This window comes from Amphiprion ocellaris, chromosome 13 (genome assembly GCF_022539595.1).
Source record: "Amphiprion ocellaris isolate individual 3 ecotype Okinawa chromosome 13, ASM2253959v1, whole genome shotgun sequence".
Lineage (NCBI taxonomy): Eukaryota > Metazoa > Chordata > Actinopteri > Pomacentridae > Amphiprion > Amphiprion ocellaris.
In genome coordinates, this window is record NC_072778.1 from 11,631,303 (window position 1) to 11,648,381 (window position 17,079).

The 17,079-nt window shown below is 40.3% G+C and overlaps 1 protein-coding gene across 5 annotated transcripts in view; it reads left to right on the forward strand.

Annotated features, from left to right (window-relative positions):
• Nucleotides 1-17,079, forward strand: part of atp8a1 (ATPase phospholipid transporting 8A1) — a 105,071-nt gene that overhangs the window by 78,856 nt on the left and 9,136 nt on the right. For all 5 annotated transcript variants that reach the window (XR_008603771.1, XM_055016787.1, XM_055016784.1 and 2 more), the window contains 6 exons: nucleotides 1,020-1,094; nucleotides 2,492-2,614; nucleotides 7,012-7,090; nucleotides 8,215-8,276; nucleotides 8,556-8,612; nucleotides 8,992-9,099. Coding sequence is in view for 4 of the 5 variants with exons in the window: in XM_055016787.1 (XP_054872762.1) it covers nucleotides 1,020-1,094; nucleotides 2,492-2,614; nucleotides 7,012-7,090; nucleotides 8,215-8,276; nucleotides 8,556-8,612; nucleotides 8,992-9,099 (504 nt within the window). In the remaining variant the exon portion in view is untranslated. The remainder of the gene's footprint in view (nucleotides 1-1,019; nucleotides 1,095-2,491; nucleotides 2,615-7,011; nucleotides 7,091-8,214; nucleotides 8,277-8,555; nucleotides 8,613-8,991; nucleotides 9,100-17,079) is intronic.

Sequence of the window (17,079 nt, forward strand, 5' to 3'; positions counted from 1 at the left end):
TCCTTTGTGTGCCATTTTTCCGACCAGATTGCACCTTTTGCTCCACTTACATGTTAAAATTATTCACTCAGAATACCTGGCCTGATCTCAGACGTTCAGTTCACTTCTGATAAGTATGATAAAGATACGGTGATAAGCCTCGTTTCCACCCAGCAGATGGTTCACATTACCTCTGTCTCCCTTTCCTGACACAATATATCAAAGTCTCCATCATTCAGTCTCACAGTCCTACTCTGGCTCTACAACTAGCCTCATCTGTCACCCACATGTCGTCAGGTTGGGAAAGCGTATTAAGATATATGTTTGAAGGTAATCCTGTGATGAATCCAGTGGACAATTTGTGTCGCGGAGGTGGCATCTGGAGGTCTTGGTTTTCCCAGTGTCGCTCATTTTTCTTCATTTGGCCTGTTTTGGCCATTCTGCCTTTCCTCAGTTTGAAGTTTACCTGAGATAGATTAATAATCCATTAATCACAGCTCAACACTTTACACTGAACACGCATTGGTTAAAGGATTTTTTTCCCCCACTCCACTCCTGAAACAAATTTTGTTGCAAGACGCATCAACCATGCAAGTATTTTAAGGCTATACTAGCAGGAGCTATTATCCCTTTGATGTGTTCATTTTGTGTAAATGAGAGGTCCTGCAGTCTCAATCTGAGCTCTCTGTTGTCATAAGACGGGGAAGAATGTAGTGTGACAGAAAAATGAATTGTTTGTCTGTAGACGCACTGAACCTGTCTGGAATCTAACAATTGTAACCTCTTAGCCCCAATATATCTGATGGAAAACATATACTAATAGAGCAATTAGAAAGACTTATAGAAGTGCCTTTCAGAATAAAATGACTGGAAAAGGAAAATGCAAGTATTTTGGACATGAGATCATATTCCTGATTATTATTTGCCAATGAAAATGATAACCTCCTCATTGTAAACTATATTATGAATCTGTGAGTACATTGCTTTCTGTTCTTATTTGACTGTTCTGACTCTGTTTATGTGATTTTTGTCTTTCTTAGATCTGGTTTGCATTTGTCAATGGCTTCTCTGGTCAGATTCTCTTTGAGCGCTGGTGCATTGGCCTCTACAATGTGGTGAGTGTTAAAAAATTTGCCAACTTTACTCCTCTACTTCTGTCCCCTCTTTGACACAGAACTGACTCGCTGTGGTGCTTCCAAATGGATCCCTTTATTGCATGATTATGTCATTAACATCCTGAAAAATTTCTCCTTTATTTATGACCTGTTGTCAAGTCCATATTCCCTCTGTGGCCTAAACTATGTGGTGAATGTGAAAGAACAACAGCTTTGCTTGCCCCAAAGAGTATAGTTACTCAGAGCAGCTACGTTTAAATGATAAAAGAATAGGAAGACTGGAGCAGCAGTTGAGCTGACTGCTGACGTAGGGAGTCCCACAGGGCTCTATAATAGGACCACTCCTAATGAACTCATATGTCATATCTGTCATGAATTAAGTAGAAGAAAAAAATGTGCATCTGTAGTCTGATCTTTAATACTATGCTGTTAAGACCACACTGACTTGATATGTAACTTTAAACGATTTCAATAAAACAAACTCAATTCAATCAACAACAATGAATAAAAGAAGTGTGAAGTGAAATTTCCCTGCACTCCTCATGCATTTGAGGTGATGATCTGCCTCAAATGGAAGTAATTTATGGAAGGGATAAACTGTCAAGTCAGGAGGACATTTCCACAGACCTGCCACTTGCATTATTTCATAATAAACCACCAACCCTTAAACTCAGCACTGTATTGGGGGCAGGATAAGGGTTCAGTCTTTTACTTTACCCAAAAAACTCTATCCAAAAAACTCTGGGAATTCCTCTGCTCAGTGGGAGTCTGTTGGAGGCAGTGGGTTGAATCCGCCCCTCAATGGAGATCTTCCTCAGCTTGGCTCTGAATAAGAAAGGAGTCCAGTGGAGCATGTCCTGTGGCCCGCTGGTGCTGCAGACGGAGGCCTGCACACTCCCTCTCCAGATGGGCCTGCAGGGAAGTTTCACCAACTGACCCACTGAGCCCCCCCAGGCACACAATACCATCACTCCTCTGTCAGCAGCTGCTATACAGAACATTACAACACCACTAAGAAATTACACTTTGGTCAGACTTAAATACCTGCTTCTTAGTTGAGAACGTTGCAGATGTTCATTGGAGATGGGTTTTGCATATGAACGGACTTGAAGCATGACAAATCAAAATAAGAAACCCCAAAGGGTTTTAAGGTCAGTGGTCTTCAATGATGTAAACCTAAGAGTGGAGCAAGTGGAGAACAGAGGGAAGCAGATTACTTTACAAGTTTAATATACGGAGGTGATGGGAAGAATGAAGAAAGGGATCTACCATTAGTTTATACAATTTCGTGTTAGGTTCAAGGTCAGATGTTGTATTTTTAGCAAAACCTAAAGTCATCTGAATTCATCTCCAATTTAAAGTTGATATTGTTTTTGTGTGTGTTTTTTTTCATGTAGATCTTCACTGCTTTGCCTCCTCTCACTCTCGGAATATTCGAGCGCTCCTGCAGGAAAGAAAATATGCTGAAGTACCCTGAACTCTACAAAACCTCCCAAAATGCAATGGGTTTTAATACCAAGGTATGTAAATTTTAATAGTTTTATTGGCACAGAATCAGATTTAAATACTGTTAGTTTACTTTTTGATATCATCCCCGTTTTAATGTTTGTGGTGCAGATTTTTGGGCTGTTATCAATTCAGTTCAATGATGTTTCATTTTTATATTATTAATTTACCAAAAATTAAGCTCCGTTCACTGTACATAGTAAGGATTAGACAATATTACTGTATGAACTCACAATATTATGTTATGGAGAGAAACCCAACAAATCCAACAATTGCACTTGAGCAAGCACTTTGGTGACAGTGGGGGAAAAAAAAAACTCTCTTCATCTTGATTACTTTTCTTTTTAACTTCTTTTTGTTTATTGTCCTGTTTTTCTGCTACAATAAGATGAATTCTTGTTTCTCCCATTGTAATTGCACTCTAGTTTAACTAAGTTTGTAAGAAAAATACTTAGTACACTTGGTGTGTTATTATGGTTTAAATTACTATTTTAATGCTGTATCACTTATGTAAAATGGCTTTGATGACTTTTGTAAGATGATGTGGGCTAATTTATACAAGTCATCTAGCATTTAACAATACAAAACACTCACAAAATTGGTGCTTTTGTACTGTATCATCAAAAGTTGAGAAATTGTTATGTGCTCCACCAGATACATGAAAAGGTTTAGGCTTTTACAACCAAATACCATCACACTAATGACAGGAGATGTTCCTGTTGTGTTGCTGTGATGGACCGAGGCGTCTCTCGTCTCAGTGACCTGGCAGCTGCAGTTACTGGGTCTCCAGCCGTAGGCTTGTTTGGCCTGGCCTGACCTGTTCTGTGTCATTGTGGGGGCTGTCCGTTAGCTTTCCCCCACTGGTAATAAAGTTGTCTCCTCTTTTCTCCATGCTGAGCCAGAGACTCCCGGACCCCCCTCACAGGCGTAGTGACCTGGTTAGCACCACATGGAGGTGGATTAAAGCCGGATTGGCCATGGTGGTCAGGGGCAGGGAAGGTCAGATAGGTTGAGGGGGGATGCAGCAGAAAGAATCGGAGCACGGAGGGAATAGAGGGTGTGCTGTCATTATGTGACGGCATTTGTTGCGGAAAATTATGCAATTTGTTTAAGTGAGGGAGTTGTTTGTTCTCAGTGCAAGGCTATCAGATCACAATTAACACACACAGGACCAGACTGCTGCTGTCCAGTCATGTTCATTTTAACACCACTTTAACTGACCAAGATCTCCTTCTTTCTGATTAAAGTGACAGAAGTCTGATTAAGATTGAATCAAAATCATTCCAAATTCCTTCTGATCAACTGTTTTTAAAGGAAGAATATGTTTATGACCCTCATAAACAAATTTATTTGAGATCTATTTCAAACCAAATTATTTTTTAAATAATTCTCTATTTACATCTTTGATACTTTTCTTTGTTCATCAGAGAATAAAGTACAAAAAAATCTTCACACCCGGCTGTGGGAGGTAATGAGATGTGTTTTTCACAGTGTTTTGGGACATGTTATACAAAAAAACAGAATTAATTAAAAACTAATTATTTCCTATTAAAATCATTAGCTGCACCTCTACTAATGTCACACCGCTTTTAATAACTGTAAACAGAAGAGGACGTATCGCCGAGAGTTAATAATGAGAAAAGAAGAAAACAGTTTGAGATTGTCATGTTAAAGTGGATTAATTAGCATACTGGGGATCAGCAGGTAAATATGCAAATCCACTTAATGAATAAGAAATATAAGACCATTTTAACTCTAAGTAAATGCCTTATGTTTGTAGATCAATGTAGATTTTACAAGTTTGAAAAGACGTTATCTTCATTCTCTTTATTATTAACTCTACTGTAGGTTAGACAAACAAGACAACACATTTAGTTGTCCAAAATTTTGTATGAATCCTGTTTGAGGGTGGATTTTCCCTTTAAAAAAAAGAAAACTAAACGTTTTTGAAGACTTCAAAACGTTGTTCATGCCAAAGAAGGATCACAAAAATATGCATCTGATAGTTAGAAGCAAATGAGCTTCAATTTTGTTTGGGCCACATTTTCCAAGGCCCATAAATGATGACTCGGCCAGGTCAGCAGGTTGTTTTTGCTGGCTTGTCCACTCTTCTCCCGAGATATTTTCCTTGCAGCTGGCCCGAGGCGAGGCGAGAAAATCCAGCAGGAATTTGGCCCCTCGAAGCCTGTCTTTCTGCACGCCTGGCTCTTTTGTACACAACAGATACTGTCTTTGTGAATTAAAGCTGTTTGTGTTGAGGTGCGAGAAGGGAGAGACTGAGGGTGTTAGAAGCTCAAGGCGTGGCTTCTGCTATGTCGCCCATTCACTTTTAATTACATATTCCGGACACTTAGGCCACCCCAATAAACCGTGATCCCCTTTATGTGGCCTTGGTAATTGCTGCATTTTACCAGCAACTATCACCTCTTATGCAGCACCTTTCCCTCCCTTCTACTCTTTTTTTTTCCCCTTCTTACTCCACTTGCTTGCAGAAGCAGGAAGGACTGGGCAGCTCTGGAAATATTTGGCTCAATATTAATTACTGGCTTTCATGCACTTGTTTTTTTTTTTTTTTTTTTTGGCAATTAGGACCTTCACAAAGGGCCGAATCTTCACAGGACAGACTGAGCATTCATTCGGCGGGGATCCCTAGCAACTTGCCGGGAAACAAGGGAAAGAGAGTTGTGTGGCAGGAGGGGTGAAAGGGAGGATCCCACTGTGACAAATGATTATGAACATTTATTGATTTCATTAGCATTCATTGTTGCAGAGAGGAAACTGGGGCTGGTTTGCACCCCCTTAGTGTTTGGGATGGGATAGTTGAGGAGGAGGCTGATGGGGAGCTGAGCCTGTCAGTGGGAGGCTAATTGGCATAAACATGTGATTGTAACATTAGTGATAATTTAATACACGTTTGACCACAGAGATGGAGGCGTGGGGGTTTGCTTTTGGCCACCCCTCACTCAGTGTATTGGGTTTTGTGTATACAGAGTGAGGTAATCCAGGGTAGGGGGGTGGCTGCTATAGGACTTTGTTTAGCTGATAGGAAAGGTGAGGAGGTCGTGCCACCGAGGCCAAGGTGTATTATAAAGGCTCAAAGTACAAATTAGAACTTTATGGGACTTTTTCCTTCACTGTACCTTATTCTGGCTACCTCTGCTCTTCTTTGCGCTCTTTTTTACACTCTTTCCTGGCAGCATAATAATACGACCTGAAGTAGTGCTAATATTTGTTCTAAAACGACTCAAATCTGCATAAATTATCTGTTTTCGGGGTGTCTAATTTGCCTGGAAAAAGTCATGTTTAATGTTTTGCTGACAGGTTTGCTGAAGTTGTTGAAAAGGCTGTTTTTTAAGAAAGTGAGCCTCTAACTTTTCATCGGCCAAAAAGCCAGAGATTTAAATGTGAGTTGTGCTCAGTTTTTATTTTAGCTGGTTACTCTCCGGGTTTGACAATTCTCATCTCAGAATTAACACTGACGTCTGGGCCAGCACAGGGGGAGGAAAAGGAGGCACAAACGTGGAGCGTTTTTTTGGCAGAATAGATTTCATGGCTGTTTCATGCTACATCGCCCACGAGTGTTTTGTTTGGCTCTGGCGTTGCATAATGTAAATGCGAAACAAGGTGGTTTTGAAGTGGGAATATTGATTTAAACGACTCATCCAAAGTCTGCATGCTTGCACAGACAGACACACACGCAGACTGCGGTCCACGCCACGATTTTCCAGGCCCTTAATAATTACCATGAAAACAGTTTAATCTCCGTCAGGCCTGTCAGTCTCCCTGTGTGTGTTTCTAGACTGATTTTTGCTTGTTTAAACTCTCCCGTCATTTATTACTACACCAGTTAAAATTCTCACATGAAAGGGCCAAAGCCTAATGAAATGTAATGAGAGGAAACCCTCACACTGGAGACACATATATTGATGCTGTATAATGTTCTTATTGTGGAGAAGAGTGTGTGTATATTTAACAGTTTCTTGTGATCGCTACTTTTTAAATTTATTCTCTTAAACGGAGTCAGCTGTTTAAAAACTACGAGTTAAAACATGCACATTGATTTTGTCCACTTGCCTTTCACTGGTCGTACACACACTCGGCAGCCTCTCTCTCCCCCATAACACACACAGAGGATATACAACGTGTCTGTCAGCGGGGTGGCCATTGAGCGAGGAGGCCCCAACAAAACCGCCACTTAGCCTAGCGCTGGGCTGGCACAAAGGGCCCAGGTCAGGGGTCACTTGGAAAGCTGGAGCTCCCCACACCCGTTTCTCATGCTTTTTTTTTTTTTTTACTCTGCCTCTCCCTCTCACTCTCCCTTATTGGAATCTCCTGCCGCCTCCAAACCCCCCTACCCTCTCCTCCTTCTCTTACCTCCTTCCCCTCTATCCCTCTTGCCTATTTTTTGCAGGTCTTCTGGGCCCATTGTCTGAACGGCCTCTTCCACTCCGTCATCCTCTTCTGGTTCCCCCTTAAAGCCTTCCAGCATGGTAAGTAGCGCCCAGAGACTCCTCCGTGGCTCTCGGCGGGCTCGGTGGATAAAGAGAGAGGACAGTCAAACACACATACTTTGTCTTAATTAGTTCTCTCTTCAACCGTCCAGTCATGAATTGCAAACATGTGTGTTCTCTGGTCTGAGCGACATGCATTAACAAGTGGTCACGTTTGTAGTGGAGTTTGCTAAAATGCTTTTGAATGCAGTTTTTGTCACTCAATTAATTTTTCATAAATCACTCACATACGTTTTTCCCAGGTAATAATTCAGTATTCCCTGGTATGTTTGTTTTTTATGCAGTGTTTTTGTGTCTGAAAAAGAATTTATATGTACTTCACAACAACTTTATTGATCCATAGAAGGTCAATTGTGCATGTTTGTGCACACTAATATGCAAGGTTTCTGTGTGTGTGGAGAGAATAGGGATCTTTGAGCCGGTAAGTCTTGGCTTGCCAGAGCTGAGGACCACACAAGCTTGGGCCTGCTCTCCAAACAAAGGCGCCAAGCCCCTTCACTCTGACTGACAGGCTGTCAGCAAAGCCTCAGCGCACACAAGACATGTGACCAGCCGGAAGTAAAGGGAAAGGGAGCCTCTCTTTCTTTTTCTTTACTGGCAGTAGCACACTGTTGATATTTCAGCCACAGCCCCAGCTCAAACCTGCTTGGGCAGTTGGAAGCGATACGTCTCTCTGACTCACAGTTTATTTCAATCTTATTAATTGAGGAAGTTTAAAGAAAAGTGTTGGAATAATTAATATTTTTCTGAGAGCAAACAATTCTGTTCTTTGTCTTTCAGCAACAAATTAGCCAGTGCATTTAATTTCTGACCATGATTAATGCACACCAATTCCGCTTGGATGGATTTTCATACATACACCGTTTGTTAATAGTTACGAAAGACAGAATTAACATTCCAGCCTCTCTCAAAGGACAGTCATGGAAGCAGCTTTTTGAGTGTGGTTTTCACTTTAAGTTCTCTGTTCCACTGCAAGAGCTTTACAACAAAGTTCACACTGTGATGTACTTAAAGTAATGTCCTATGTGTGCTGTGTGAAACCTTGAGAGATGAAGAGAGACAGCACTGGCCCTAACAGCTTGTGTTGTTGATTCCCTTCACAGATACAGTTTTTGGCAATGGAAGAACTCCAGACTATCTCCTCTTAGGCAACATGGTTTACACAGTAAGTGCACCAATCTTCCTGACAGGCAGTTTCTGCTGTGTTAAAGGCAGGTGTCTGAGCCAAGTGTTATCCAATTTCAGTGAATAAACATTAGTTGTACTTCCCTTCTCGAGTCTTTTCAGTTTGTCTGTTGATCTTTTCCAGTTTTTTCTATGATACACTATATAAAATATAGTCTCAATGCAATTTGAGATGCTTCTGGTGCACTTCCCATGACCAGTTTTAGTGTTGGGTTGGGACACTCTTGGTTCAGTGACATTGTGATTTGTGTCTCCACAGTTTGTGGTCATCACAGTTTGCCTTAAAGCTGGCCTTGAAACTTCATCCTGGACCATGGTAAGTTGAAGCCTCTCTTTTTTGACTTCTGTTATCTCTTTTCAATTCCTCCATTTTATGTGACCCCTGATACTTGTGACATATTTTACATCTTCTTCTTATCTCCAAATCTCTTTATGGTTTGTTCTCACTGGGCTTTTAACTGTTAACCCAGTGAAATGACATGCATGCTAGATCCTTCAAGTAAACGGACAACACTTTCTGTAAACTTTACAACCCAATTATAAAAAAAATGGCAACAAACCAGATAGTAACATTTAGAAAAGGTTATTCCAAATACAATTTCAATAGAAACATTTTACTAAAGCACAAATCTATACTAAATACGGAGCCTAAACATGTCCTGTTACTTTTCTGTCCTCTGATTTCCCTCTGACAGTTCAGTCACATCGCCATCTGGGGAAGCATCGGCCTGTGGGTGGTGTTTTTCATTATCTATTCCTCCTTGTGGCCCCTCATCCCTCTGGCACCCGACATGTCAGGCGAGGTAAACACATATTTTAGGATGTATTTGTACACATGCTTACTCTCTCCCACACAACACATTCCTCACAGAACCAAACGAAACTGCTAATATAATCATCTTCTACAGAGAGATCACCATCACCTTGTTATTCATTTTCTTCAGAGAAATTCTGGTGGGAAAATTCAGTTAAACTTGACACAGGTCTTTGTAAGTGGAGCCAGAGAAGTGTAAACTGTCAGACCTCTGGCTTGTGTTGCGTAATGACTTAATTGGGCCAATTTTCCTGGTGTTTGTGTTACGCTTTCCTCCCTCGGCTCTGAGTATCCACAGGTGACACTGAAACAGTGAAGCAGTCAGGAAGCAAAGCTAAGAGCAATGACGGTGACTGATGTCCTAAAAATCTACCTAACAATCACCAGAATCAGAAATTGAGTCTAAAATGCCCCTTAAATTCATTACGCTTAAAAAAAGAAATAGGCCCCTCAAGTATTGTGTTTACTTTTTTCCTTTTAGGCGTTGTTATTTACATGTGCATGCAACTTGGGTCTCTCTGGGTCACCACAGGTGGTCAATGGGAACCTATTAAACAGGTGATATTTCCTAATGCATTCTGGGGAGGAGGCTTTGCTGTTTTTCTTTAGAGAACAGAAACACAGTAGGAAGCTATTCAAAGAAAACTGCTGGTATTATACAGTCTGCAGCAGAGGAAAATAACCAACCCCTTATAGTAAATATTGTCTTTGTAAAGGAGCTGTGCAGAGTGATCACTTTATGATGAGCATTAATGCTGAAAGGGAAAACAATGATTGCAAACAAAAAAAATCCCCTCTGAAAGCAGTTCTTGTCTCACTAGTCACAAGTATGGAAAGATATGGGCTTTCCTACTTATCCGGTGCTGTATAAGTCTTGTGTGTGTTATGTTTCAGATAATGCTGCTGGCATTTGAGTGTTCGGTAAGCTGTAAATTGTGACAGTCTATTACTGCGCTGTTGGATTGTTGGTGGGAGTTTACGCCAATGGAAGAGAAACCTCAAACATAAAGTGAGAAAGTTGCCTTCTGCTCACGAGAAAGGTCTTTAAATGGGACATTTTGCATTGACATTCCTGGATTAGTTAGGTAAAATCAGTATTTTGCATGATTTACACATTTTTTCAACTTTCACAACAAGTTACCATGATTATTTGTGCAAATAGTTTCTTATGTCACAGGATCTCCTTGATAAATGAACATATTGTCTCATTAAAACAAAACTGAGATGTAGAGCCATAGACAAAAGCCATCATTTGTTATTGTGGTGAAGTCATTTTTTGTTTGACGTTTTGCAAAATGTACCATTTTCACTTTCTGGTTTGGAGTTGAATAACAAAATTTATGTCACTCTCAAACTAGGTTGTAAAATAAAAAGTTACAACCAGCAAGCAGTTGGTTTAGTTTAAAGATGCACTCTTAGGAAAATTAAATTTGCTAAGATAAGATAAGAGAAAACTTTAATAATCCTGGATGAAATTCTTTCCATACCTTGCTGAAATGTCATTAGAGGTGTTTTTTTTTAATGTTCTGGAAGACAAATCATGTCCACAACAAGAAGTCAGTGCTGTGGCTGAGCATTTCTGCATTGGTAGTGGGCCAGTCGCCACTTTTTTATGTATGTTATGCCACAAACCTAAGAAATCAGTCCTGTCAGCTTGCAGGATGGAGGGTTCTGTATCATTATTATTCTTTAGAAGTGGTTTCTAGATCTAACATTTGTGGCTAAATGGCTCCAGTGTTATGACTTTTCTATTGAGTAGTGTAGTGTAGTTTTACAGTGTTAGAGCAGAATCTTAGGTGAATGGAGAGGGAGGCAGGGACTTCATTCATTCATCTGTACATTCTAAAGAAGATAAATATGTCCATGATAACAACAACAACAAAAAAACGACTGCTGAGGGACTTCATGACTGGCAGAAGGCTGTGATTTTATTCTCCAGTAACAAAATTTAACCACCAGCACCTCTAAAGCTTATTTATTAGCACAACATGTCTTGTTTAATCATTGCTAGATCTAAACTGTAAAACTGACGCCTCTGTTTTAGAAAGGGTTATGTGCTGGATTACTTATTTGCCCGGTAACCATCAGAGGCTCTGGGAAGTTATATCACCCGACACATAGCCCCGAGTTGTCATTCCACTTTTTGTTTAGACAAATTAAACAAATGAGATTTAAAAAGTTAATCAGTGAGCTTCTGAGGTGAAGGTTGGCAGGTTTTGGTACCTTTGGAGTGAGCCACGATAGTGTTTTCCCCAGTTTCCAGCCTAAATTAACTTGGTTGTAGCTTCATATTTACCATAGAGACGTAAGAATGGTATCAATCTTCTCATCAAACTCTCTGCCAGAAAATGACTAATGTTTCCCAAAATCTCAAGATCTCCCTCTAGGGGCTTCAATATTTAGTCAAATGTCGTTCATTTCTGATTAGTTGTGCCGGTTAGATGGTTATAGCTTAGGAAGGTTTTTGAGGCAGATTACAATCTAATTGTCTGTCGTTATCTAGCCTGACAGACGTTTCACCACTGTACCATTACTTTTGGCATCTTAAAAGTTTGTGTGGGTACATGTATGTGCATGACACAATAAATAACATAACTAACTACACATGCACAGAAATGCTGACTGTTTTGTTCTTTTTCACTCACTCACACACACACGTACTCACACAGGCGATGGGTATAGTATCTTCATCCTATCCCCTCTCTGTGAAGCCTGATGCTTTCATCCATGCCCTACAGCACTTGACTGAAGACAATAATGGTGTCCTGTGGGTAGTTGGTAACTCTATGCCCAGGCCTAACTCAGGGATGCCAGTACATCATCAAACAGGAACTCATCTCTCTGAAACCTGAGAAGCCATCAGAGACACAATCTCCACTTCCAAGACCTTGTAGCCTCTGAAGAGCAGGATTATTCTCAACCCTGACGCAGCCCCACATATTTCACCACGGGCTCCCCAATGTGTACGCGAAGCTTCAAAAAAATATTTCTACTCCCTGTCCTTCCATCTTTTTTCTTTTACTCTCTCAGCTTTTTCGTCTGTTCTCTTTTTGTTCACCCCACCATACTTCTGCCAGCTGAAAAACTGCCTGAGGGCCCACGGCATAACAGACACCAGAACTCCCTTCTCCTCCTGTTTCTGCTCTCACTCACTACCCAGCTCACCGCCTTTAGCAAAAGACGTAAAGCAGCGCTCGGCTTCATGTGAACGCATTCATCAATGTCAGGCAAAATATTCTTTGGACGACTGACAAGACAGGTGCAGGATCCATCCGCAAGACACGCTGAAACAACTATTCTGTATTTCACTGGTACTGCAAGACTGGCTCCATCCCAAACCACATATCTCATCCTGTTTTCAGCCCACAAAAGTCAGACACAAATATCAAAAGAGAGCGTCCGATTATTCTGTTCAGGCAGTGTAATCTGCAACACTAAGCGGCTTAGCTTCACCTCAGGAGATGTCTCATGTGCACTCTGTCACACTGACCTGCTGCCTGCTGACTTGCCTCTGCTATCAACACAGCTGTCTCCAGTACACTTTATCCCTTCTCTCGCCGCACTTTTCACACACACCTTTGCTGTTTTTCGGTTTCTGCTGCAAGCTGCAGCGAAGCGGCTCTCGCTCTGTCAGACCCAAGTGCTTGTCATCAGCACATGGATTTTACACTTGACAAATGCACATCAAATTCTTCCACAGTTTCTGCTCCATGATAAGAACCAGTTTCTCAGAAAGAAATCACTTTACCGAGTGGTTTGTTAATGTGTAGTGTGCCAGGAATACACTCGGGGCTGTCAGTGCCAGTCTGTGAGAAATTTATGGGATTAACAGGAATGAAAACAATTTTTAGAGAAACAGATAAACTTAGCTAATAATCTTTTTCCCCTTTAATTTAAGATTAGTTGTAGGTAAGTTTGTTTTAGAAACAATTTCATGTCACTTTTCAAAATATATTAATCCTGCTGATTTAGATTATTTCTCCTGCTTTACTTTGTCACAGTGGCACAGATTGTCTGTATGAGACAATCATATTTGTAAAAAAAAAAAAAAAAAAAAGTAAAAAATGTTTAATATACCTCCATTAGGTCTTTGTATAGGAGAAAAATCTAGAAACTACTTCAGTGGGATCGGTTAAGTCAGTAAATAAGTGAAACACAGATACTTATCCAAAAATACACTTTTAAAAGACACAAGCATGGATTGAGTTTCTGAATTGTATGTGGGCATCGAGTTGTGTAGTTATCGTCATTAAGCAGTTTATTGCTTTGACAAATGACTTTTCATTTTTTGCTTCAATTTTGTCAACAATTCTTCAAAGTCAACTGTTATTTTAAGTATTTGTTTTTTTGTGGGTGTGGTTTTGTACATTTTTACCTACCAGGCAGTCACTGGAATCCACTCACTTCAGTTTAGTGAGGAAACCGACCCAGAGAAACTTGTGTTATCTATCATCTGTCATCTTTAGCTGCCAGTTTAAGTTGTTTGTTGTGTTTTGCAACATGCCTAAAAGGAAATTTGAGATTCAAGAGTTAGTTGCCAAAAGTCCCCAAAACAGCAGAAACCCTGTCAGTGATGGATGCTTTTCCCAAGGTATCGGGTTTGTAAGTCTTTTAGTGTAATCTGTCAAGCAGTAGATTTCCATTTCTTCACACAAAAAACTGACACCGGTAGACAGACAAAGACACATGACAGGTTTTATTAATTGTCAGATTTCGCCACAAAGTTTGTTCACAGATGAGATTACTGGCATTTGTGTCACTGTATCTGTGTGACTGTCAGGACTTTTGTAGGATGCTGAGAAAAGTCGTCTGGTTTTCCGCTTGTCCTATAACTGGTCATAACTGTGTAACTTTGAAATGTAAAGTTTAATTGACCACTCTTCATCACCAAGTTTGTAGTTTGATAAGTGCGGTTCTTTTTCATCTCCCTCTGATAATGATTAATAAACCAACAACACAAGGTTAGTGTACAAACAGACTTTAATGCACAGTAAGACTTTAGAACAGTTTTGATCTGCTAAACACACACTGTAAATCATTTGTGTGTAGTTGGCGATGAGACTGCTGAGTTGTAAGTGTTTATGTAAAGAGTTCTTTTTCTCTATTTTTGTAGTCGATGTCTTGCTGTCTTTGTTAGACGACACAGAGCGCATGGAGTGGAAGAAAAATCCAACTGAGAAAGTCGTTGTTTGTTTTCTAACTTGACCTTCTTTGCAGTGGTTATTAGCTGATTTGTCTCCGCTAATGACATTTGTGGAATTTGCGGATTTGTCTTGTCTCAGTAAGGCTGCCTGTTTGCTCTTTTTATTAGCTTTCTTGGTCATTTTTCACTCATCAGATTCTTCTGCACTGTGCTGTGTTTGCTCACAGTTTCTACATAACAAGCTTTAAATTTGTGTTTGCGCAAGAAAGGCTGCTGAGGATTGGAGCCCCATATGATGGCCAAATGTGTAGTTGCATTTTTAATTTCCATTCTTTCCTTGAAAGCAATCTGGTCAGTATCAGTGTTATCTGATTTAACAGGTCAGAGAATCTATGTAGATGAATCAGTTTGTCATCTGAGACAGGATGCAACTTAGTTTCACCCTTCACGTAACAAGAAAGTGTTAAACTAAGAAGTTCTGTGTAATCGAAACGCCAGTGTTAATATTAGCATCTTTGGGATATCCTATTCCTGCTAAAGTGTTATGAAGTTGGCTTTTCATACTCTTGTTTGCTGAATCTAAAGCATACCAAGGGCCTGTGGGGTGAATAGAGAAGTAGTGGATAACTTCAGCTCACATTTACCATCACAATGGCAGGCATTAGCATAATTCAAGCTGCTGAGACTATGGGCTTTCTTAGGCATGATCAGCCAGGTGCCAGATTCCGCTGATCAAGTCTTCCTGGAAAAGGAAGCCTTCAACACTTCAGCTTGTAGGCCTGGTAACAGTATTCCCCTGAAGTTTTCTTCCAGACTTTAAGGATTTATGTCTTTTAATAAAATGGAATCTTTGATGTTTTGTATTTTTAAACAGGGTCGATTGACTGAACGTGAATGCTTTTTTCCAGAAACCCGTTCCTCTAAATGCCACGCAGATACCTTAAAACTGCACAAAATGTAGTATGTTGGCCACTAAGCCACTTTACTGGGGCAGATGGGTGTTAAATTCTTGTGAACTTCTCCACCCAGAATGTCCAGGTGAAGTGACTTCACTTCCAGTCAGAAACTCAACCTTTTTTTTTCCTTTAGATTTCTCCTTGGAATTTTTGCTTTTGTGACAGTAAACATGGAGAGGAAAGGGTGTGACAAGCAACAAATGTTCATAGTACTAACCCTCTAAAACCTGCCAGTGTTTGAGATGAAAATATTGTTTAAATCATGACAAAACTACACAATTTATCACAGCAACAAACTGTGAAAACAGGAAATGTCATGTGTGACTTACAGTTCCATTAGGAAAAAAGACCAAAGCAGAAAAACCAAAGTTTACAGTCATGGTATTTCATTAAATCACTTTGCAGTGAAAATTGGCCCATTGTGACATGAGCAAAAAACACCAGAGACTGCTTTTGGTTTGGTGGGTTAAAAGTAGTCTCTATTGACATTTCATTCTCTTCAGTGATCTACATATGATGGTTTTGCACCAACATATGTTGCTATGCTCCAGCAAATTCAGGAATGAAGAGGCAAGGCTCATAAACATGGATATAAACAGTACGAGTTATAAGTTTTTAAGGTTTCACCTGGGTTCCACCTCAAGGATGCACTGCATGTACACACAGTTTTCGAGAAAACTCCACAAGACAACTTTTAGACTGTGAGAAGCTTTAAGCCCACCATGCCTTCACCTCATTTGGGACAAGTACAAATAGTCAAACATAGATCTTACAGCAGTGTATGCGCTAGCTGGCATTTAGTGTGTGCACATGTGCATGTGTGGTTGCTTCTGTCTGTCTGGTCCTGTGTCTAGTCTGTCTGTGTGTGGGTGTGTGGCCATGAGGGGGTCACGGCCTGTCAAAACACACCCCTCCACGCCAGCGGACACTACTGTCTGTCCAGCCAGACAAGTTTATTAGTTTGTCCTAAAAATACAGCCCGGCTCCCTGGACCCCTCTCACCCTGTCCAGCTCCCAGGGGCCCCCTGGTATGAGACATCACTAGCATCCACCAACACTGCTGGCCCCACTTGTAGTCATGGAATCTGTCCAGATGCCTGAGGACAAACATTTGTTGTTTGGATTTTGAGACTTTGACGTCAAATCGATGAACTAACACTGAATAAATCCAGTTTATTTAGCTCTAGATTTACACTGTTGCAGTCTTAGAGTTTCTGTGGTTTTCTCAGTTATCTTCATGAGTTATTGCACCAAATGTTATTATCAGTATTATTGAATTTTATGACCTGAATATACACGAATGTTGTGGGTCAGAGTTATATATGAGGATAGATAAATATTGTTCATATATTCGACTTGAAAAAGACTGTAATGTTTTTTTTTCAAGCTCTTTGACTTTGATTTAATATACTGAATATACATCCCTAGTTTATTTTCAGAAGACTCTCAAGACAGCTAAAACACCCCCATTAAAATGCATGATACACTGGATGAAAATGAAAATAATTAAACTGGGGGGAAAAAAAAACAGTAAATGTTTCCACCAGGGCTGCATAATTTCTAAAATTGACATGAAAATATCCCGTGCTTGGATGCAATTTTCCCTCATCCCATACATTTCCAGCCTCCAGGCGACACAGAAAAGCTTTATTCATTCCTGTCCCATCGCAAACTGTAGGGGAGAGGCCATTTTTGATTTCCTGTCATTTGGGATTTCCTCTCCCTCCCCGTGTTTTGTCAGACATCAAAGTCAATTTGCAGGTAATGGCCAACAGATTAGCTAATTTGAGCAAACCTGAGCGCTTTGATAGTTTTGACACTGATCTGTGTGCGTGCATCCTAAGGGCCAAGCCTGTGTCACGTTACAGGA